At 38.1% G+C, this 24,873-nt stretch overlaps 1 protein-coding gene across 3 annotated transcripts in view; it reads right to left on the bottom strand.

The window, feature by feature from the left end:
* The window catches only part of LOC102689203 (cytosolic carboxypeptidase 6-like), a 511,816-nt gene that overhangs the window by 235,422 nt on the left and 251,521 nt on the right, over window positions 1-24,873 (bottom strand). For all 3 annotated transcript variants that reach the window (XM_006635243.3, XM_015356263.2, XM_015356265.2), the window contains one exon: window positions 10,224-10,440. In XM_006635243.3, the coding sequence (XP_006635306.2) occupies window positions 10,224-10,440 (217 nt within the window). The remainder of the gene's footprint in view (window positions 1-10,223; window positions 10,441-24,873) is intronic.

Below are 24,873 nucleotides of genomic sequence, written 5' to 3' on the forward strand. Positions count from 1 at the left end.
TACAATTGTTTTAGAACAGTTCTGCAAATTTATAGTCATAACTGCAGTATATCTATGATGTAAATACATATTCCTCCAATCAGTACAGTTCTTCAATTCCATTGTTGTTGTAGAACTTCAGTTAGCCTTTTCATGTTATCTTGATGTTGATTCAAAGAAGGAATGAAGTTACTTTTTGAATTTTCAAATGTATTGTGTTTCACTTCTTTCAATTTCATCACTGTGACATCCATGAAGCAATTTGCATAGTGCATAAAGGAAAAATATAACAAAACAGGATAATATTTAGTTCATAAACTAGATGCAAGACTTTCTTCAGATCAGGAAAATAACTCATCCTATCACTGAACCTTTGCCACAGGTGAAATAAAAGCAGTATTTAAAGAAGTCAAAAGTTAAAGTTTAATAATAGCCTTAGAAGAAGACTCTCAGTTAAAGGTACAAGAAAATCAAAGTATATTTAGAAAACAAGCGTGTTATTCTAGTTGAGCCAATAAAGAATAGGAATCACTGTGTTATCTAACCTCGTTTCACACACAGAATAACAATTTAGTCAGTCCCTCTTTCTCTGATCTTTACAATCAGCAACTTGCACTACAATCTAAATTTGACCTTCTCTCTACAAGCAAGGTAGAACTGTTATTGATTAAATCTTGGCTTTCAGTGTAAAAACACAGAGATAAGACTAGCAGACTGCCAGTGCACCATCTTCATCAGTCAGGAGCTTCACATCTTTTTGCATAAACTGGCACTAAGACAAGGTCGACCACAGTCTCTCTGCTGGATTCCAACAACCATTAAAAAGATCTCCTTCTTTGTTCGAAACATCAGTTGCCAACTGACCGCTCTTTGATAGAATTTTTTTAAGTCTTCACAATCCAATGCTTCATTTACATTTCAAGGTGAAAACAATGGTGCACTACTTGATATAATTGCTTCTTCCTGCAAGCACAGAGGCTTAGATGGGTTTATTTTAGTTCTTCATACAACACTTTCAAATGTCACAATTCAATTTTATTCTACTCTTCCTGACGTGAGTCCAAGTTTATGGTAAACATTATGATTTTTGCACAGATCCCTGAACATTTGCTTTAATTTATCATCTGCAACTTCCTCTGAACAGTTTCTATGCATGTCTTTGTTTACTGTTAAAACATAATGACACTATTTTTGCTTTTCCTGTTGTAAAGAGTTTCTCCATTAGATTCTGTTTTTAAAATTGCCATTCCTATTCAAAATTTTTAAATGTGGGAAGACGCAATAGACATATACTTACAATAAATGCCTAAAGTTTTTGTGGGCAGTAAAGTTTAAACTGGGTTTGCCCCCAAAATACTACCTAATCCGTGAAACACGCAAGAGGTAATGTCATGTCTTGGGCATGCCTGACCTCCTCTGGAACTGGCTTACTCATCTTTATGGATAGTTAATGATGACATAATGCATTTTGAAGTTTATAGAAAAAACCTATCTGCTTATGTACAACAAAATGTTTCCATACTTGCTGAAAGGTGTTCCACCATGTAGCATGACAATGACCCATGTGACAGAGCAGTCTGTCACTGATTCACTGGCAGCAGAAAATAGTTTGTGACTTACCTTTTGCACAGCTAGCAGCCCAGTGTTTGGCTATGTCCCAGGTGATGCACTAATCATGTCCTCCATGTCCGCACTTGTGTGATATAGAGAAAGTTAGGACTTAAGGTGTACAAACATTCAAGGGTGTACCATTGGGGGTAATGGGATACCCTCGCATAACACCACTTGCTGGTTATGGCTTAAAGTGAATGTGTTCTGTTGTTGCTGCTTTCAAGCTGCTTCTTTTCCAGTAACTTAAGTGCATGTCAGCAGATAATTTTTTTTTTAAAAAATTAATTCTCCACTCTTGTCTGTTCCTGCACAAAAGTAGTGACATAATGTATTCATTCATGTAGAGCAGGCAAAGTAAATAAGGAAAACTTGGCAATACCCCCGTCTGTTTATTCAAAGCTTTGTACTATGAAATACTTTGTCTTTCCATGTACAAAATACACCATAGGTAAACAAATATTCATCAGTCCAAATGTCAACACTTTGTACCTAGAATACATATGAATCTAAATTTGACTAATTAAATCGCATTTTTACAACAAATATTATGAGTTTCAAAACTGTAAAAACTTAAATTTTACTAACTTGTGAACATTTTCTTTTCCATTCTGCAACTCCCTTCTGCTTTGATAGGTTAGAGCATGAAACATCACCATTTGCAAGGAATTTGGGGTGATTCCCTTGAGCAAAGTCTGCTCTAATGCGGACTCACAAGAAGGGTGCATTAAGGGCTCATTGGGGGTGCTCGTGAGCACCCTTGTGAAACATAAATTAGAAATGGGACACCCTGAGCCCTTGCAGATCCAAACTGGAATGCGCATATGAAGGGCACAAGACTGCAAGTGTGTTTATTGGGACATTGTCTTTGGCTGTGCTGCAGGGTCCTGGTAATAGAAGCACCTGTGCTGAGGGTAGCCCATTTATATGCCTGCAAGCCTAAACAGAGGAATGTGCCATGTAAATAGCGAAGGAGGTGAATAAAATCACTATTCATTTGATAAAAATGCCTTTGATGAAATGTACTGCTCTGCTGCACTGTCTGTGTGTATAATTGGAGCTCTGTGTAATAATATGTATATGAATTGTTTCATGTATTGTGTTATTAGTTTTATGGTAATTTTTTTAATCCAGGCCATATAAGAGGAATGCTGGGAAGCAACGCAATAGGGTGGGTTTGAGAGTTGTTTGTTAATATTAGGAAGGTCTAAACATTCAGTGTGAAGTGTTGAAGGAATAGTGGTGGTAGTTCACAAAGGTTTATTTATTGTATTGTTTATTTGGAGATAGTCTTTTGTTGTTTTTGTGAAGAGTTGCTTTGTTTTCTTTATGTCCCTGTACTGTGATCCTGAAAAGACACCCTACAGTTGCTAGTTGCCCAGACTGGCCCCACAACCCTAATAGATTTACCCTTTGCTTCTCCTGGGAACATGACTATTTGGTTCTGGCTTGGTGAAGGAAACTCATTTTGTTCTACAATGGTCTACCTGGTCTACACAAAAACACGATTGTGTGACAACCCAAAACATACTGACAACCAAAGATTTCATCTGAGAAAAAACTATGAAAATCTTAGGCTTGCCAAGTCAATTTCCAGATTTAAATCCAATTTAGCATGCATTTTAGATGTTAAAAAAACTGAAGAACACACTGATCTAGTGTGAAAGTCACAGGCTAGTAATGTGTGGTCATTACTAGAAGCAATACAAGCTATACTCCTGCTTTGCAGTAGGATGCAGATGCTGTCTTTAGTCCCTCTTTAAGCCTGGACATACTTGTGCATGGCCATTGGTCATTCTAATTCATCGCACAAATGCCCAATGGGGTTAAGGTTTAGTGTATAGGGCATCCATGGCATACCTGCTACATTTATACTGTATCTTGCAAGTTAGCCATTGATACAAAAGCAACATATGTGTGCACTGGTGTGTAGTGTTCTGTTGGGATGTTGTCACATCAGGATGTGCCTGCACGAAAGGCAGCAAGTGAAGTGCTGGGACTAGATCAATGTAGTACAATGTAATCAGACATCAATTGGTCTGTTGTACACAACAGATAATGTATTGTTCTGCATGTCTGCACACTCAGAGACATCTGTCTGGGTGGACTACACAAACTCTTGATTTACTGCTAAGGATTACTTCTTCAGAGGTGTTGCTTCAATACACAAATGGAACAAACATCTTGTTTTCTTGAAAAGCGGGTCACACTGGGTTTTCTTTGCTGATTTTCACTAAATGTCATATTTAACAGGTTAAATAATCCAATCATCTGTGTCTAATCAATTCTCAAACTAATGATGCTTATGCAACATTCAAAGTCATCTGAGTATATCACAGCCAGCCATGAATTATCAGTTAATCAAAATTGTTCCATAAAATGTAATCAATATCTTAAACTGGTATCCTTTAAAAATCCTTTAAAAAATGCATTCAATAGAAATGAAATATTGCTCCTCAAGATTTTTTTACTTCTGAAATGAAGTGAGACTATTTACTTTCCTCCTTCTTATACCTTAATCTGGAGAAGCAGTTTGGGAGCAGAACATTCAAAATTACTTCTGTCACTAAATTGACATTAATTTTTCAATACACTACTGGATAAAGTCTTTTAACTTTAAAGGTAAAATATAAATTCCTTCTCAATAAATTGCATTCCTGGTTAACCTTTGGCTGGAAATAATATTATTTAGAGATTGTATACTAAAATTGTTTCAATAGTAAATAAATGCCATAGTATGAGTTACTACTTGTAAACTGGAAAACAAAATAAACAACAACATACCTAGCCATTCACGTGTGCTACCCAGAGCAGGCCTCAGTTAAACTCATTTTTTACAGCTTTGCAATTGGTGTTATTCTTTCATTGCTGTAATTGTTCTCTTCCCATACTTCTACTGAGCTTGGCAAAGCACATTTTTCAATACATATCATGTAGCTTTTTCTATAAAAACTTCATACATAATTTTTATGGTGGCAACTATCCAGCGATGCCAGGGCCTAAGAAAAAATAGTAATGCCACATTCCAAAAAACAGACATAATGTTACTTTTTGTGACATTGTATTTTTTATTTCTCTAGGTGTGGAAGGAATCAATTCTAAAACAGATACCCCCAACCCTCATAAATACACAATTAAAGGCCATTGTTTTTCTGATAGATTACACTGTTTTTGTCTCGTTCATTACAAGGTTACAAGTTTCAGTTCTTTAGCTCCCAGTTTTGAATTTATATCAGCCTTCCTGACACCAGTGTGGAAATAGGGACAGCCTCAGTGATGTAATTTCACAGTCAGTCTGTGCTGGCTCTCAGCAGCATATTATACTTTTTCCTTGAGCCTGAAGATGTGGATAACTCAGTTATCTAAACTTGTCTGGATTTGGAAAGATGGCATTAACAATTACAAAGAGCAATAGGGTATTTTGGAAAATAGATTTCTCAAATAAGTATTATACTTGGTTATCATATAAAGTCTGGAGAGCTTTTTAGAAGTAGTTCTTCCTTTTACAAAACTCATTGCAAGAACCAGATGCATGTGTCTGTACAGTGATACAAACAGCATACAGTATGGTTAAGAAATGGCCTCAAATGTCTGAACTAATTTTAAAGACAAACGCCAGGATGAAGAAAACAGCTTGATGACAGCTATGATTGCAGCATATAAAAAGTACCTACAAGTAATTTGCAAACATTTAGTATTATTAGCACTTTTAAAAAGATACATTTTACTTTTCACCGGATCTAGTACACTACCTTGGCAATGTGCCTTTAAACTTTTTAATTTCATGCTTCAGGACATTATTCGCAGGAAGTGATGAAAACTACAAGAAGGCAATACTGAAAAAGGCAGACGTCCCCCTGCCACCAAGGGGTGTCTTTGTATAGAGAGAGAAATATAACAAGAGTCCTAACAACCAAAAAGAGGGTAGAAGTCAGTTAAATGAAAACATCAATATGAAATTTCAACATCAAACCTTGCATTAAAATTCTGAGAGTTGTGCTCTGTTTATGGAGGTAACCTGTTCCATATGAGTCTAGGTGTGTAGACAAGTTTACTGTTAATTTGACTTACACTTACAAAGCCTTGTGTGACATACTATTGCTTATTTGTCACATTGGATGTTTTCAAAACTTTAGACAAAATCTAGTATTAGATTAAGGGCAAATGAGTGAACAAATAACACTTTATTATTATTATTTCATTTATTTAATAAACAAAGTTATCCAACACCCATATCCCCCATGTGAAAAAGTAACTGCAATAAATAATTACTTAATAATTGGTTGCGCAATCTTTAGCTGCAATGACTGCAACCAAATGTTTCCTATCATTCTTTCACATTGCTTTGGAGGAACCGTAGCCCACTCTTCCTCACAGAACTGCTTTAATTCAGAAACATTGGTAGGTTCTCGAGCATGAACTGTGCATTTCAGGTCCTGCCACAGCATCTCTATTGAGTTTAGGTCTGGACTTTGACTAGGCCAATTCAAAGCTTTAATTTGGCTTCTTTTCAGTCATTCTGATGTGGACTTGCTTTTGTGTTTTGAATCATTGTCATGCTGCATGACCCAACTACGCTTCAGCTTCAGCTCACAGATGGATGACTGGACATTCAGCTCAAAACTTTTCTGATACAGAGCAGAATTCATGGTTCCTTTAATTATGGCAAGTCGTCAGCAAAGCATACCCACACCCCCACAGTACCATCACCATGTTTGACTGTTGGTATGATGTTCTTTACCGTGGAATGCTGTGTTTGCTTTATGCCAGACATAATGGGACCCATGTCATCCAAAAAGTTCCACTTTTGACTCATCTGTCCATAGAACATTCTCCTAAAAGGCCTGCGGATCATCCAGGTGCTACTTGGCAAATGAGAGACAAGAATTTATGTTCTTCTTGGTTAGCAGTGGTTTCCGCCTTGCTGCTTTTCCATGATGCCCATTTTTACCCAGTCTCTTTCTGATTCTGGAGTCATGAACACTGAACTTAGCTGAGGCAAGAGAAGCCTGCAGTTCTTTGGATATTTTTTAAGGAACCTTTGTGACTTCCTGGATGATTTTATGCTGCGCCCTTGGAGAAATTTTTGCAGGCTGGCCACTATTGGGAAGATTCACTACTGTTCCAGGTGTTCTCTATTTGGAGATTATGGCTCTCACTGTGGTTCAGTGGAGTCCCAGAGCCCTAGAAATGGCTTTGTAACCCTTTCCAGACTGATAGATATCAACAACTGTTTTTCTGGTCACTTCAGGAATTTCCTTTGATCGTGGCATAATGTGCTTGTTGAATCTTTGTGCCGGCAACTTGACTCTGTTAGTAAGGGTCAAAATAAGTGAGGTTTATATTGAGCAGGGCTGGCTGTAATCAAGCCTGGCGGTGTTCAATCAGCTGATTCTAAATTATCCATTTAATTGGGTTGATTTAACTAGGGGGCAATTACTGTTAGATAACTTTGTTAATTAAATAAATGAAATAAGCAAAAAAATGTGTTATTTTTTTTACTCTCAGGTTCCCTTTATCTAATATTAGATTTTGGTTGAAGTTTGCAATAATAGAGGAAATCAGTAAGGGGGCAAATACATTTTCATGGCACTGCACCTCTCCACAGGAAATGGCAATGGAAAGCCAATATATCTGTGATAGAGACTTTATTTAAGCAAACCTCTTCAAAATGTACAAACAAAACCTATTCTAAACAACCCAACACCAACTACCAGAATGAATCCCTTTATGTCAAAAGTAGCTAAAATTAAACATGTGAGAATATGACTCTCTGCCAATTATGTTGTTAATCAGTTAATACACAAAATAAAAACCTGTTTACAAACAATAGAGGCTTAAATGACCTCTAGTGGTATAATAAGTCTGCTAGAGCTACTATTTTAATAATTCCTAGCCTGCCACACTTTGGTATTTTAGTCCATACAGTGGAATATAAAATGAAATATGTGCAGGGAAAGAGAGGTGAACATGGAAATGTTCACTTAAGCAATTAATACTATGGATTTCATGACTCCTCAGAATCACCTTTCATTACTGTGTGGATCTGATCTGAAAGATCTGCTTGATTTAACAAAATGATATTTCTATATTTGCACCACATTTATTCCTTTCTTTTGAAAGAAGTTGTATAGAAAAAAATCCTGAAACACAGAGTTAACTGTTAACTCTCATGCGGTGCTTGAGATACCGTATATATCAGATTCACCACTAAAAATAACAAATGCAGCATCCCATCTGACGACAGAAACACTGCGCGTGTTTGATGGGAGCGACGGCACGACCTGCTTGCATATTCGTCCAGAGCATGAGCCATCAAATGGGATTTTTATGGCTACTCCCTGCGGCAGGTTTAGCTGCTATAAAAACAAAATAAAAAAGGGAGAAACAGAGGGGAAAGGGACACAAGGCAATATGCAGTTTAAGTGTTTGTTATTATCCCAGAAGAGCAATTACAACAGACCTTCTCCATTACGGGCGCAGCTATGATCTGTCTTTGCATTTTGTAGAAACGGCGCTGTACAATTAAGTTTGATTTTCTTTCGCCTTCTTCATGCTGGAATTGAGAAATTTTATTAAAGAAGACACCTTTGAGCCCTCTTCTGTATTAGCAGCCTCTCATTCAGTCTGCCAATCAGTCTGTCTACCTGTCTTACCATCTTTCTACCAAAGTAGTGTTTTGTTGGAAGAATGTTATTTCCTCGCATGTTGTATGCTTCTCAGTGCCAAAACTGATCCAGTACTAGAAGTGAGCGTTTCAACAAGTGTAAAGATTATATGAAGCACAAAGAAACCAAGGCATGCTCCATAGAGCCAGGTACCTGCTTAAAGAGCCACCCTTCAGGCATTTGGATATTGCGCCAAAGTTGAAATAGGCAACCAGCAGACTTATGCAGCTTGTAATGTGCACCAAAACCAGGTTTGTGAACAACAGTAATCACAGTACAAGGTATTGATATCAGGGAAGAATAAGAAAGCAAAAATTTCACCAAGGGGTATCAAAGGCCAAAAGCATTACTGAAGTAAAATTGTTTTCTTCAAATTATTTTAGGACATTGTATTTTTGTGTAATATAGTGCAGTTATTATTTGTAAAACGAAGGAGGAGTGCTGCTCCTGCAATTTAAAATGTAATTTAATTAAAGCTTTATGGTAAGGGAGAAAGTAAATGTGCATGGGGTGACACTGAACAATACTCAGAGCTCTAAAGTTTCAGATAAGCAGCCTTTCCATCCATTTTACAGCCTCCAAGTCTCCTGTTTAAGTGGAAGACCACAGAATGGCCAAGATCCTTTATGGTCCCCAAGATAAAGGTGTGCTCATCATTTAGCTAGTGCAGGGCGTAATGGGGGGCTGGATTGCTAAAGAGACACAATTGCAGATAAAATAAAAAGACAAATAAGGCAATAAAAAGGCTGTCTACCCCTGCATACTAATCCCTACTTTCTTGCAGTTTTATGTCTGACCTTCTGGGTTACCAAAAAAAAAAATCTATTTGGAGCTGGCGCTATTGAAGCTAGAACTGCTGCAGACCAGACTGCAGGTATGACCATTAGTTCCTCTAAAAGACTTATAGGTGCACTAACCCCAGGGCAGCAGGTGGGTGGGTTTAATGTAACAGCACACACAAACCAAATGGACACAATACTGGGTTTAACAGGTCACATATCAAACAGAGGACTGAAAGGCTTTTCTCTGAAAACAAAAAGGGCGGGTTTTTAGACTATATCATGAAATACAGTCAAATGTATTTCATGATATAGTCTAAAAATGTTTGGAAGTTTCACTGAAATGTTTATTCTATTTCATTTTTCACTTAATGACAGGATATTTCTTTGAATATATATTGGTCTAATAACTCTTCCCTATTCTACAATATGGCCAAAATAAAAACATACTAAATATGACGGTTCTTTTCCATCTTAACATCATTTCTTTCTTTTCAAACTATGTCTCAGCAGCATTACTGTTCATCATCATGTTTTTTAAACTGTGCTATCGGTAATGGCCTTCATTTTTAACTTTTTCCATGGACACACAGCATAGAATAAAATCAATGAACAAAGAAATGAGTATAAAAATAGAGTTGTAACCGACATCACACATTTAAGGGAAAAAAATAGTTTTTATTTTTTTGACAAGAAGTGTGCTTTTGTAATTACACCTTAAAGCTAGGTATAAATGACAAAATATTAAATCTTTCATGTGTTTCTAATTAGTTTCTTAAAACAATTATTTGATAACAACAGAAACTGTACTGCAGGCACTGAACATCATTAAATACCTATTGTTGTGAAAGGTTATCTTCTTAAGTTCCCAAGCTTCTCTGTCTATTCTCATTGAGGCAGTTAACTTGTCAAAAGCAACTGTAGTGCAAAGGTTACTAACTCTTAAAAAGTCTTTAGCGGCTGTGTGGTCAGTTGCTTTTCCTTCCAAATGGATTCACAATGATCTAATTGAACTGGTCATTTTCTGCATTTGACAAAATGTATGGTTTTCCCAGGGTTTAAAATCTGTAACCTATAAAATCTGATGGAGCTAAAAACGTGTATTCTTGCTGTAGGACTTTGAATACAGGGAACGGACACCATGTATCCTTTGTTCAGCTGTTGTGACTTTTCAAAGTAAGGCACTTACCACACTGAGCCCCAGCAGTTCCCTCTTCAGGTAGTCCAAGTTCCTACGATCCAGGATTTCCAGATAGTGCTGTAGGCGGGAGTAGGTGTAAGGGTAGCAATAGGCAAACTGGTACACGTCGTCCTCTCTGTCGAAGCAAAACGCAAACGACATGACGTAGTTTCTGCGGTGATCTGGACAGCGGTAATAGTACACATTTTTTGCTGGAAGTCTTTGCCTGGTGAGAAAGTGAAAACAAGATAAGAACTGGAATTATAAGATGAAAAAATCAGTACTGTAATGTTCAGGAAGTGAATAATTGCTAAATGAGTTAATGGTTGTGTTACAATGGAATAAACTAATAGTTACATACATGGATGAAAGAAAGGTAATAATTCTAAGTGTGGCAAGTCCCCTTCAACCAGTAGCACAGTGTTGATGGACTGTATGCACATATCCTCTTTACAGGGTCCCTGCACCTGGCTTTACCCTTTTTTACCAAAAGGAGAGCAACCAACGTCTCCCTTAAAAGCTATGGGAAATGGGTTTCACTGGTCAACCATAACCCTAAACTACCCAACTTTAAACTAGACCTGTATTCTCTATTTATAGAGAGAGATGACCAAACACCGCTGAAGCAGGACTATCTCTCTCTGCCTCATGTGAATGTCTGTACTTTTTGTCTCTGACCAGTCTGTAAGCCACACAACCCCAGTGCAAACCAACACCAATGCCTCAGAGACAAAGCTGCTCCCTTACATGGACTCAACACAATTACAGAAAATGTAAACAGAAATACAGAGCAAAGAATAGTATAAAATGATACACTGTATTCCTTTAGAAAGGAACAGATGTTAAAACTATTCAGAGTCAATCATTCTCAGGAGAGACAGCTGTGGGATGCTGAGTTTCCTTCTGTGGAAGTACTGCCAGATAGTAAAGGCTGAATCTTTGCAGTTATCTCCTGTTTATGGCTTTGGCCTGTTTGTCCTACAGATGCTGTACTTGACTGAGACCTGGAAAAAAAATCTGTATAAGAAAGGGCCTGAGCATCATGATCCTGAAATCATGCTACTGCAATGCTACCACTGTGTGTTCAGTCGTCCTGCAGTAAAACTGACACTTGTGCAAAAGGAGAAGCCATTGGCTCAAGCACTTTGAGTCATCAAATGATTATTGCTAAGCAGTGGGGTTGTCCTCAATCTGCACCAAAGGCAGATATTTGTGCATGCGGCAAGGTATACAGGCCCTCACAGACTACAAGAGGAAGAACATCTGTGCATCTGCCCATGATGCCTCCCTGCCTAACGAGCTCAATACCTTCTATGCTCGGTTTGAAGCCAGCAACACAGAACCAGTCAACAGAGCTGCACCCTCCGCAGCTGACCAGGTGAGGTGAGGAGATCTCTGCTAAAAGTGAACAGGCGCAAGGCTATAGGACCTGATGACAAACCCAGTCGCGTCCTCAGAGCCTCTGCCAATCAACTGGTGGGTGTATTCACAGACATTTTCAACATGTCTCTGGCCCAAGTCGTAGACCCCACCTGCTTCAAGACACCCACCATCATCCCAATACCGAAGAAAACCACAGTGACATATCTTAATGACTACCGACCAGTGGCACTAACACCTGTCATCATGAAGTGCTTCGAGAGGCTGGTCATGAAGCACATTAAGGACACCATCCCAAACACGATCGACCTGTACCAGTTTGCCTACCGGTCCAACAGATCCACAGATGACGCAATCTCCATTGCCATACACATGGCCCTATCCCTTCTAGATAAAAAGAACACATACACAAGACTACTATTCATCGACTTCAGCTCAGCTTTTAACACTATCATTCCAGAGAAACTAGTCAAGAAACTCAGTGCACTGGGTCTCAACACCACCCTCTGCAACTGGATTCGGGACTTTCTGACAGGCAGACCTCAGGCTGTCAGGCTTGGAAACCACACCTCTGGCACACTAACTCTGAACACTGGGGTCCCCCAGGGGTGTGTGCTTAGTCCATTGCTCTACTCCCTCCACACCCACGACTGTAAGGCCAAACATAACACCAACTCCATCATCAAGTTTGACACCACAGTTGTAGGTTGTAGGTCTGATCACAGACAATGATGAGAGGGCCTACAGGGAGGAGGTCAATCTCCTTACAAGGTGGTGTGAAGACAACAACCTCACCCTCAACATCAGCAAAACCAAGGAGCTGATTGTTGATTTCAGGAAACTGCAAAATGGACATGCCCCTATCCACATCTACGGGACTGAAGTGGAAAGGGTCAGTAACTTGAAATTCCATGTTACCGAGGACCTCACATGGTCTCTCAACGCCATCTGTTTGATCAAGAAAGTGCAACAGTGCCTGTACTTCCTAAGACGGTTGAAGAAGGCTAAGATATGTCCCCAGATCCTCACTAACTTTTACAGATGCACTACAGAAAGCACACTGACAGGTTGCATCACAGTGTTGTATGGCAACTGCAGTATTGCTGACCGCAAAGCCCTACAGAGGGAGGTGAAAACTGCCCAGTCCATCACTGGGGTTGCCCTCCAATCCATACAGGACATTTATGACAGACGGTGCCTGAGGAAAGCTCTAAGCATCATCAAAGACCCCACACACCCCACCTACAGACTGTATGACCCTCTACCATCTGGAAAACGGTACCGGAGCATTCGGGCCCGGAATACCAGACCCCCAGCCTATTAAACTCCCAGCCTCTCTCACCTGTGATCTGAACCTCACAGTGCCTTCTTTCTTTCTTACCAAAAACTCAAACACACATTGAAATCTGCCTCTACTTCACATGTCAAAAAGCTCACTCCCCATAATTTCTATCCTTTATTTCATTCTGTTGATGCATGTAAATTTCATTTACCTGTTACCTTTTGTTGTTCTGCCTGTTGCTTCTGTCTTTCTTTTATTACACAATTGAAATGTTGTTTTTTGTACTACGTATCGTCTGAGACCTAGCTAAATAGCATTTTGTTATACCATATACCTGTATATGAGTATAATGACAATAAACTTGAACTTGAACCTGTGTTGAAAGAGATATCTCCCCATATCATCACACTTCCATCACTACACCTGTTGGGGTGAGCAAAGCACAATGCACAATAATGACTCCACTCACGTTATGTTCTGTCAGGCCTATCCAGGATGAAATGGCATTCATCTGTGAACAAAACACTTTACCACACTCTCTGTCACAACCTCAGATGTTCTCTGGCTGACAGAAGACTTAGATTTTAGCTCTCAACTGTCAACGTTACCCCTGAACATCCTCTGACCATGAAAATTATTTTCATTCAGTGAGCGATCTAAAGCCATTCTGTTATTGCATTTCTGTTATTGGAATTTCTCACACTGTGGCCACTGTAGTCTGAAAATGATCACTTCAATAGATCAGACAATTGTCACCACCTGCCTTCCAGGACATGGTCTTTCACTCACAAACCTGGGATCCTGGTTTTCTCAAAGTAATCTACTGATAGGTGAAACACAGTGTCTCATTCTCTGGGCCTGTGAGAATTTTCTCACAGTCAATATTGTAAATAGTTACCAAGTGATCATCATTATTCAGGTACATGTTCATATCTTTTTTTCTTGAGTAAAAATGATATAGTTAAAATTAGTTAAAATTATATACTTTTGACAATTTTAACTGAACTGAAATACAAACACTGAACACCTGACACTTCTATAAAATCACATGACTCAATCTCAGTGTTTTTATCCCAAGGAACAATACTAATGAAACTAATTAACAAATTTATCTGCTAACTCTATAAAATATAAATAACATCAGGTATGTGCCCTATAAGCTACTGATTTAAGATTGTTGCTTTTTCATTGTGCATTTATAACTTTTGATGAAGGCGTGACAGAACATGAACGTTTCTTAGGATAAATTGTAGCAAAGTATAAATAGAGCTTGAAATAAATCAGAAGCATTCACAATTTGAGAAAACATTACAAAGTGCAGAGCTCATTAGAAACAAATACATATATTCATAGAAAACACTAATGTTTTCTCAATAGCAAATATGAAACAAGGACAAATTCACATTTTCATCATTTATCAGCACTACCTTTAGAGTTCTTTGTATATATATTTTTAGCATGTTAAATTTCAAACAGTACAACAACATATATAATTATCTCTTTTGTGTAAAATAAAAGAACATGTCAGATGAAATAAGCCAGTACCTAATAACCTGTCATTAACCACAATATTTCAAACTTTTCCATTACGAATGTGGATGTGTAATGTTTAGCTCTATCCCCTTATAATTTTACATTTGAAAATCAACTCTCTTTGGTGCTTTGAAATTGAATATCTTTATTTTTTTGTCATAACAGCCAGAACAATTGGTTCATCATTTTTTTATGAATCCAAGTAAATGTATATTCATGCACTGGAATGAAAGGAAAATTACACAAAAGGATGCTAATATTTTGTGGCATTGTGTCAGTATAGTCTCCACCATAAGTGATACAGGAAGGAGGGTGAAGTGATACAGGAGTCTGGACAGAATCGATGAGAACTGCATATCCGGAGGGCCATCTGATCCCCTGAGGGGTTTTACATTCCTGTTTATTGCTGAAGAAAAGTCAATTCTCTCTTTCTCTGTCGCCCTGTCTTTGTCTCTTTCTATATTGAAGTATTTCTACATCCTCTAAATCTCCAAGATGTATGAAAGGGAAGGTGAACAAGCATTGCATTGACCTTTGATATCCCATAGTAGCACACTGAACCTGGTACACTGTTGTGGTGAACTATCTCATTGTCTAGATTCTTTCTCCATGATGGAATCATACACCAAAATATTCTACACAATGAACTCTCAAAAGTCTATTTTTGTTTCTCCAAAATAATAATAATCTAAATGGAAATGGTGACAAAAAAACACTAAATACGTTTACACTTAAAATGTCTAACACAGGTAGATGAAAGAAAAACTGTTTAGGAATGTGGTTTTCATAATTCTATATCACAACCCTGCAATTACAACTATTGCAATTATGGCTTTTGTACTTGTTCTGCCTCAAACCCAAGCCCCCAACCTGAAAATCAAAACACAGGCACACCAGCGCAACTGCCTCCTTCATAACAAGCACCGCTATGATTGTGGACCACTCGGGGACTACCCCATATTGTTGATGTTTGAAAGCAGAAGAGGCAATGTACAGTATATACAGTGCCGTGAATACAGTATTTGCCCCCTTACTAATTTCCTATATTATAGCAAATTTTTTACACTGAATGTTTTCAGGTCTTCAAACAAAATCTTACATTAGATTAAGGGAACCTGATTGAAAAAATAACACTTTTTTTTGCTTATTTCATTTATTTAATGAACAAAGTTATCTAACACCAACTGGCACTGTGTGAAAAAGTATTCAATTAAAGGGATAATTTAGTGTCAGCTGATTGAACACAGCCAGGCTTGATTACAGCCAGCCTTGCTCAATATAAACCTGATTTTGACCCTTACCATCGGAGTCAAGTTGCCAGCACAACGATTCAACAAGCACATTATGCCACCATCCAAGGAAATTCCTGAAGTGATCAGAAAAAGAGTTGTTGATATCAGTCTGGAAAGGGTTACAAAGCCATTTCTAAGGCTCTGGGACTCCACCGAACCACAGTGAGAGCCATAATCTCCAACTGGAGAACACCTGGAACAGCAGTGAATCTTCCCAATAGTGGCCAGCCTGCAAAACTTTCTCCAAGGGCGCAGCGTAAAATCATCCAGGAAGTCACAAAAGTTCCTTAAAAAACATCCAAAGAACTGCAGGCTTCTCTTTCTAAGTTCAGTGTTCATGACTCCAGAATCAGAAAGAGACTGGGTAAAAATGGGCATCATGGAAAAGTAGCAAGGCGGAAACCACTGCTAACCAAGAAGAACATAAATTCTTGTCTCTCATTTGCCAAGTAGCACCTGGATGATCCCCAAGCCTTTTGGGAGAATGTTCTATGGACAGATGAGTCAAAAGTGGAACTTTTTGGACGACATGGGTCCCATTATGTCTGGTGTAAAGCAAAACACAGCATTTCACGGTAAAGAACATCATACCAACAGTCAAACATGGTGGAGGTACTGTGGGGGTGTAGGTATGCTTTGCTGCCTCAGGACCTGGATGACTTGCCATAATTAAAGGAACCATGAATTCTGCTCTGTATCAGAAATGCAACTAAAGGTGGTGCAACCAATTATTAAGTGTAAGGGGGCAATTACTTTTTCACACAGGGGTTATGGTTGTTGGATAACTTTGTTTATTAAAAATGAAATAATAATAATAATATAGTATTATTTGTTCACTCAGGTTCCCTATATCTAATACTAGATTTTGTCTAAAGTTCTAAAAAAACATCCAGTGTGATAATAGAGGAATAATAGAGGAAATCAGGAAATACTTTTTTACTGCACTATATATCTCATATTTTCCACTTTCACCTAAAAACACGGTCTTTGCAAATCCTCATATTATAATGGATATTTCTCAGTGTATTGCTTAAATGATACCAACTCACACAGTGATGAGCAAGATACATATTGTCCACACCACTCATTAACCTTATACTTACATTTGTACTGGTAAAAGTTTTTTCTTAATCTATATCCAGTAAGAATCTTAGTATCAACAACCTCTAAACTTAATGATTACTGTGTCTGGTGAACACAACATCAATAAACTAATTTTATCAACCAATAAACTTTCTACTTCTTGACTAATACATCAATAATTTGGCTGTAATGAAGTGCAATGAAGAACATGTTAGTCAAGAATATCCAAAGAGGCTGCACTGAGAAACACTTCCTTTACAGAATGAAGATACTTATACTGCACAAGTATTTTTTTTTTTAATGGCTTACACTGGTCTCAAACTAGCGGGATGTCTTCAGTGCCTATACCATAGCAATACAGAGTGTAGAGGGCAGAGTACTGACCATTACATGGTAGAGAAAGCTGACTGTAGGGCTTCTATGTTCAGTGCTTTTGACTCCTAAACAGTGTCTCCAGTGCATTCAATGTGGCTTTTTTTTCCTGTCTCTTATAGTAAAACCAATTCCTGCTGCTTACTGTATGATTTCATCCTTAGTTCAACATCTCTGAATTCAAAGAAGAAAAAAAACTTAACTCCACAAAGCATGCATTCATCGAAAAGATTTTTTTTTCAAAAAGGACTTTCTTAGAGTTTGAATGAAGGCAGCGAAGCAGAGTGAGGTGCTACACAAACACAATGACTTGAAAGCAGGAAAGGGGGAGACAGCAGAGAGAGGAGCAGGGAGGATAACAATGGCAGGAAGAGGAGAAAGGGAGAGACTGAGCCAGAGAGATAAGAGAAAGTGTAGAGAGGGAGGCGAAGAACGTGGGCCGGAGTGAGAAAGAAAGAGAGAAAGAGGGAGGGGAGGGGTAGATAAAGCAAGGATGAAAAAAAGATGACAAAGATGGAAAGTGTGATTAGGACTGGGAGAGAGCCTGTGTGGCGGCACGTTCTCCTGCAGGAGAGCGATCAGATTGAGATGCTATCAGGGGCCACAGTGTCTTCACAGCCAGATAGCTGCCATTCAGAGCTATTCCGATAAGGAGGGAGTATCGCTGGGCTGCTTATAAATGAACCTGCATGACTTGCGTGTGCATTTTGTTCTGCCAGCCCTGGAGCTGGGGTGGAGGCTGCCTTTCTCCAGGAAAAAAAGACGTCCACGTGTCGGAGCCCAATGTCATACATAAGCTGGAGCTAATACAAAAATTAGACTTAAACCCAATTACTTTAGTATTATTGCCAAGGTAGGAATAGAAGAAAGGGCCAAGCCGATTGTTCCCTTGGTAAAGAGGAAACAGTTTCTACCTTCGTGTGTGTGTCAGCTGAATACTAATGCAGCCACACACCCCCAACAAAGGCCAGGATAGAGAAAGGTGGAAACACCGTCTTAGCTGTGTGTATTTCTTGATATCCTGGAACATGAAAGTCTCTTATCGAGTACCTGCAGAACCTACAAATCAGGAACTCCAGCGGATATGATTTCCCATCTCAATGGGCCCCATAGGGCATTAAGATGCTAATAAGATGACAATGCTGTTTATTTTTAACAGTTTAGGAAGGCCTATGACCATTATTCCATATACACAAAAATGTTACGCTTTCTGCTGGAGTGAAAATTAAAAACACACTCCATGAACAAATGTGACTCTTTCATTAATTAAAACCAAGGTTAAAATTCATAGCACATTGGGGATTAGAGGCTTCCATTGCTAATGATAAGTTAACACAGATTTGTAAACTGAAGGTTAATTCTTTAGCTGGCTGTCAATTAGAATAAACACTTCACATGTGCTGAATTTTATACTTTTTATGCTTTTGCCTCTGTATTACAACAATAATAACATCAAACATAACACATAACAGTTATTTGGTCCCCTTTTCAGACACGTTTTGTAGTTTCTTCTTTAAAGCATTACTTGATCAATGTATGAAAATCTCCAAAACACATTTTGAGTAACGTATCCAAAAATGATTTTCCAATAATCTGAACATTTCTATGACACCAACTTACCTGTAGAAGCATTAAGTACTGAAGGACATATAAAATAGCACTGATAACTGTCTCGTTTTAATTAGGCACCAAAACCAAAAGTACTTACTCTTACAAAACACAACTCCTACATCAAAAACAAGAACTGCCTTAAAAGTTCTTTTAAGGTACTTAAAACCTTAGAAGGTTCTTTAATTATTGGTCATCAACATGAACATTTTAAGTGCACAGCACAGTAGTTTCTCACAGCTACACACAAGCCATGTGACCAAAGTGGGAAACTGTCCCATACTGTATTTCATCAGAGGAGACCCTGCAACTGCACCAGCAAAGCTTTCTTCTCCTACAGTCAAGGATTGCTGGACAGATATCACATAATCCTGAAAGCCGTCTAGATGCTAATGTTTTACCAAAGTGTTTTATAGTAATGTTGAAATCACATTAATTGTGGACTTAATGGATGATTCTATAAAGTTTCGGATCAATGCAAAGCATTTTGGGTTTACTAAATTCACTTAGAAGGGTACTGATTAAAAATACATGCAAAGTAAGAATACAAATAATACCAAATATTGTGTGTTGATTTATTAATGGCTTATCACTATTTTCCATGAGCGAGTTCAATAATAGTTGTTCAATAATAGTCATGAACCTTTGTGAAGGGAAAACTAAAAGTGACGTATCAAAACATTACACCTCATAAGAAAAACAAAGAACCAAATAGACAAGCAAACATCTTTAAAATAAGATTCAAATAATTCTAATGAGATAAGATACTGTAACGTCTTGAATTGTATTAGTAAAACACACAGCTTCAAAGGTTCAAGTATGCAGTCCTACACAAACAAGTTTTGTAAGGAAACACAATGTTCACAGCAGCTGCAGATGCATCCTCTTGCTTTTCTTCAGTGTTTCATAGCATCAAATCAGAACTTGTACATCTTACTGAGATGTGGGTAGCCCACATGCAGCACAAACAGAATCTGGCATTATTAAGGATCACACCTTGCAGATAAAGGTTAATGAAATAAGATGGCATTTTATATTTTATCTATTTAGTTAGGATTATCCTGGCAAGCAGCTCTGTGCTGTGGTGTTTGACCTTGCTGGCTGGTGAGCGTGTCTTTGCTATTGATTTTAATTACCCAACAGAAATTTACTGTGTGCTATCCCAGAGCTGCTTTACTGTTATTGGCCAAAGGAAACAGCTTGGTGTCTTCCTCTGGAGAGACTAAATGAAAACGCTGCTGTCCTCTGTTTTATAGTGTATCTCTGCAGTTGCTTTTCCTAAGGGTTGCATGCAGTTGGTTTTATCTAAATGATGTTTCCGCCATGCTTCTCAGCTCTGGAAAGAGCTACATTCTGGCGAGCACTTATCACAGCATGTGTTTGAAATCTACCCAGATGAAGATGTGTCATGAAACTGCTTCCTGGTTCCACAGAATATAGATGGATGCTGCTGTGTGGTACAGTAGGTTTGGTTTCAGTCTTAGCTTAACATGACAATATGTCTCCAAAGAGCACCTCCATGAAATCTAGTACACAAATCAAACATTCTCCTTTGGTAAGATTTTCATTTGTTTGCTTCCTTCTGTTTTTGAATTCTAAGAGCAGACATACCCTCTGATTTGTTGTGCTTAATTTTGATGTATTCTCCTCTGGCTTAGGTAAAATAGATAAAATTGGCAGCTTTCATAAAGTTGCTGGTTTTTCTATATTTCCAATTCAATTACCCATGGAGGTCATTATAAACACAAAAAAGTAACACATCAAGTCATATAGTTGTCTAGTACAGGGAATTACATTTATCAGATTTTTTTTCCTCATGTAAGATAAAGATATCAGTATTTATAGTATGCATATATACTATGCTATCAATAGAAAAACTGTTTGCCGGTTTGTCCAGTATTTCCCCTGCCCCATCACTATTTCTTTCTAGACAAAAACCATATACAGCACTCTTTTAATCTGATTGAATGATAAAATATTAGATCACATAGTACTAAAGAAAATCGTCATGCAGCACTTAGAAAACCTAAAAAACCTACCAGGCAGTATTTTAGAACAATAAATTAAATGACATAAATACCCTTTTGACATCGAATTCATTCTCAGATGGGAATCTACTTTATTTCTGATAACTAAGTGTTTGTCTTGGTCTAAATGTATTGCATTAGGGTAGAATTGCTGTATTTTGTATACAGTAGATTTAAAAATGTCAAGTAGACTAATTTTGATACATCTTGGAATCTTACATTTTGGAACACAAGTCAAATGTACCAAAATGGCACAAAATAACAGCATATTTAAATCTAAGCTCTGACAGTAAAGCTCTAAACACAATATGCATGTGACTAGTTTAAAACAAGGTGATGTTCTTACCAGCATTCGGTACCATTTGTGACCATATGGTACTGTAACAATGCAATCTGAGTGGAAATGGAGCTTCCCTGGGAGAAAGATTTATATTTATATTTAAGATTATGCCAGTTGACTCCTGTTGTACTTCAAAAAGTTAATCCTTAAAAAAGAGGATGTGATGGCATCAGGGATGAAGCACCTCAATGTTTAGTTTTTTTAATGTTTAATCAACATTAATCAAACAATCAATTCTGCTTTATTTCAGGCTTTCACTTTAACTTCAAAGGAAGTAGTAACATATCCTTTTCAAACATGAAAAGATGAGACATTTGTCTGCTATGTTCCACAAACAAATACACTTCCAAATTTGTCTGCTCTTTATTTCATTTCTTTTTTAATATCTGACTTCATTAATGTGCTGATGGTACAGATATTCATAGCAACATGTTGCACCACAGAAAAAGAAAAATAAGTGAAACCTATCAGTCAGACATTAACATATTTAAGGCATTCAAACCAGGGCAAATGTATGTTATGCATTTTTGCACCCTATGTTCAAAGCAAACATCAAGCATCATTTTGAATACCTTGTTTTATTAAGACAACAGAAATTAGACCTTATAAAAATGCTATAAATACATCTAATCATTGATGACACAGAGGTTGTCTCTAAAGACACCAAGTCTTGGCTGCATTGCATGCTGGTAAATGGCTGTTCCTATACCGACACGGGGGGCTATAGCTTAAATTCCCTGCATAAATGCTTTGGGATATGGCCACATTAGAGATAAGTGCCTCATGAACAACAACACGCAGCCTCCTAGACCTTAAATCATGGGATCATTAGACCTGAAATCATAAACTCGAAGCCCCAGAGTAATTGCGGGAAATGTGCTCGGTTATATATTCCAGTTTAGTGTTTTTATGGCCCCTGCTTGCTTCATGAAATGAAGGCTGTAAGAATTTGAGTCCAGAAGACTGGTTGAGGTTTATGAGGTATGGTCACTGTGGTGAGAAACACACTTCATATTCCTCTCTATCTTTAATTTTTATCCGTGATCCAAAATATATCTCTTCAGAGTATACTAGGTCCTAATTTCTCTTAAACTGTTACACGGCATTCTAATTATTCCAGAAAAAAATGATTTTCAGAAATTGTATTCATTGGCTTAAAAATTATTTAGCCTCTACAAATAATGTCATATTTTTGTGAATTACACATAATAGACAAAAGCTTTTTAAAATTAACTCTTTTTTATACAAAACTGCAATGGTCGAACTTTATCGTTACAGTGTTACTGTGAAACTAGTGGAATGTTAGAAACACCTGCGTTACTGATTGCATAATTATTCTGCCCCCCTAATTTGGTATATGGCAGAAGCACCTATGGCAAAAATTACTGTTGTGAGTCTTTTTGTGTACGTCTATACCAGCATTGCAGAGTGAGATAGTGATTTTTCCTATTCCTTATGTTAAATCGGTCCAGTTCTTATAATTTCACTGGAGATTGTAAATGGACAGCAATGTTCAAGTCTCACCATTACATTTCTATTGGTCAAAGTCAGTACTTTGGCTGAGCCACTTAAGGATATGCACTCTATTCTGTTAGATTACTGGCTTTGGCTTTGGCCTTGAGTTTCAGGTCATCCTCCTGCTGAAATGTGAATTTCTGAAACAGTTTTGGATTCTTGGTGGACTCAAGATGGTTTCCTCATGGATTCATCTGTACGTTATACTATACATTTTCCCCTTCCTGATAATCTTTCCTGACCCGATGATGAAAAACATCATAACATGATGCTTGACAGCTTGGGTGATTCTGATTGACTGATGTGCTGTTTTGGGCTACTATCTGACATTAGCATGTCACGTGATTTGCCAAACCGCTTTATACCATACGGTGTCGTGGGAAGCCGGAGCCTACCTGGCAAGCAACGAGCGCAAGGCAGGGTACACCCTGCAGGGCAAGTGCAAGCCAATCATACACGGGGACAATCTGGAGGCCACCGTAAAGGCTGAGGGGTAACTTTGGCCTGGACACTGGGATAACTCCCTACTCTTATAGAGAGATGCCTGGGGATCTTTAATGACCACTGAGAATCAGGACCTCGGTTTAACATCTCATCCGAAAGACGGCACCCACTACAGTATAGTGTCCCTGCAACTATACTGGGGCATTAGGACCCTCACAGACTGCAGGGTGGGTGCCCCCCACTGGTCCCACTAACACCACTTCCAATCAGTAACCATAGCTTCCCAGGAGGTCTCCATCCAGGTACTGAGCAGGCTCAGCCCAGTTTAGCTTCAGTGGGCAGCCAGTTGAGAGCTGCATGGCGATATGGCTACTGGCGGTATATCACATTATACTAAGACCAAAACATTAATTTTCTCTCTCAATCTGATATACTGTACATACATGTCTGTAGTATATCTCATATGAGAATTAAGAAACAACTTTTTGGTCATCACTCATTCATACGGAATGTGATACTGTGATACTGTTTAGATACTGACTCCCATTTAATTCACAGGACTCTGATCAGCCACTGCTGGCGAAGCAGGAGCATCCCTAACCAGTTTCCTGCTTACACAGAGGCTCAGTGTGGATTGGTGGTCTGATATGGGAAGTGTCTGGGTAGGTTGACACACCACATTTTAATGATGTACTCAAAGGGCTAAGTAACTCTCTCTTGATCTGTGCCTCTGTACCACATCATCTCTGACTTGTTTCAAACCCTCATTAATCTTCATGTTTGGTTTGTCTTATCACTTTGTGGTTCTTGGCTTACAATTCAGCATTTAACTTATGGAACATAAAGATACAGATGCACTTCTATCATTTCTATCATTTTGACTACATACATAGTCCATTACACTTATTTAGTGACTTTACAAACTATTCTTTTGCATCTGAACTGATTTAGGATTACCACAGCAAAGGGGCTGAATACTTACGAACTTATTTAGATTATAACCAATTTTGAGCCTCTTCTGTTTGTCGTAAAGTCGGTAAAGTCGTAAAGTGTCATGATTACAAGCTCAGAGTTCACAAAAACTGTAGAAACATTGCAGGAGGTAAATAAATACTTTTGAAGAGTACACTAGGAAAGTAGAGCTCTATTGCACTGAGTGAAGAACAAATTGTAGGCCTGAAAGCATTGTGCAGCCCTACATTACTTCTTTTGTACATTTCCTGGCAATTAGCTTTCAGGCATTTTACTGAAATAGTTATGGGATCCCAGGTACTGAGCTATGTAGAAATGACATGATGCTTTCTTATAATAATAATAATAATAATAAACTTTATTTTATATAGCGCCTTTAAAGGTGGCTTCTCAAAGCGCTTTACAGGATGACAATAACAATAAATAAGAAGACTACAACAATAAATAAGAAAATTTCACAAGACAGGACACAATTATAATTACAACAATACAACAATAACAATAGAGGAGACCGTGGAAGATGGTATTAAGAAGAGCAGAGGGGTGAAGAATGGAACCAGTTAAGTAAAGGCTTTTCTGAAAAGGAGGGTTTTGAGTCTGGATTTGAAGGAGTTTAGAGAAGGTGACTCTCTAATATCCTTGGGCAAGGAGTTCCAGAGCTTGGGGGCATAGCAGGAGAAGGCCCTGTCGCCCATACAATGTAGACGGGCTTGGGGGACAGTAAGGAGGGCAGAATTTGAAGAGCGGAGGTTGCGAGGTGGGGAGTAGGGCGATAAAAGTTCAGACAGGTATTGAGGTGCCAAGCCATGTA

The sequence above is a fragment of the Lepisosteus oculatus genome, chromosome 9 (assembly GCF_040954835.1).
Source record: "Lepisosteus oculatus isolate fLepOcu1 chromosome 9, fLepOcu1.hap2, whole genome shotgun sequence".
Taxonomy (NCBI): Eukaryota; Metazoa; Chordata; class Actinopteri; order Semionotiformes; family Lepisosteidae; genus Lepisosteus; species Lepisosteus oculatus.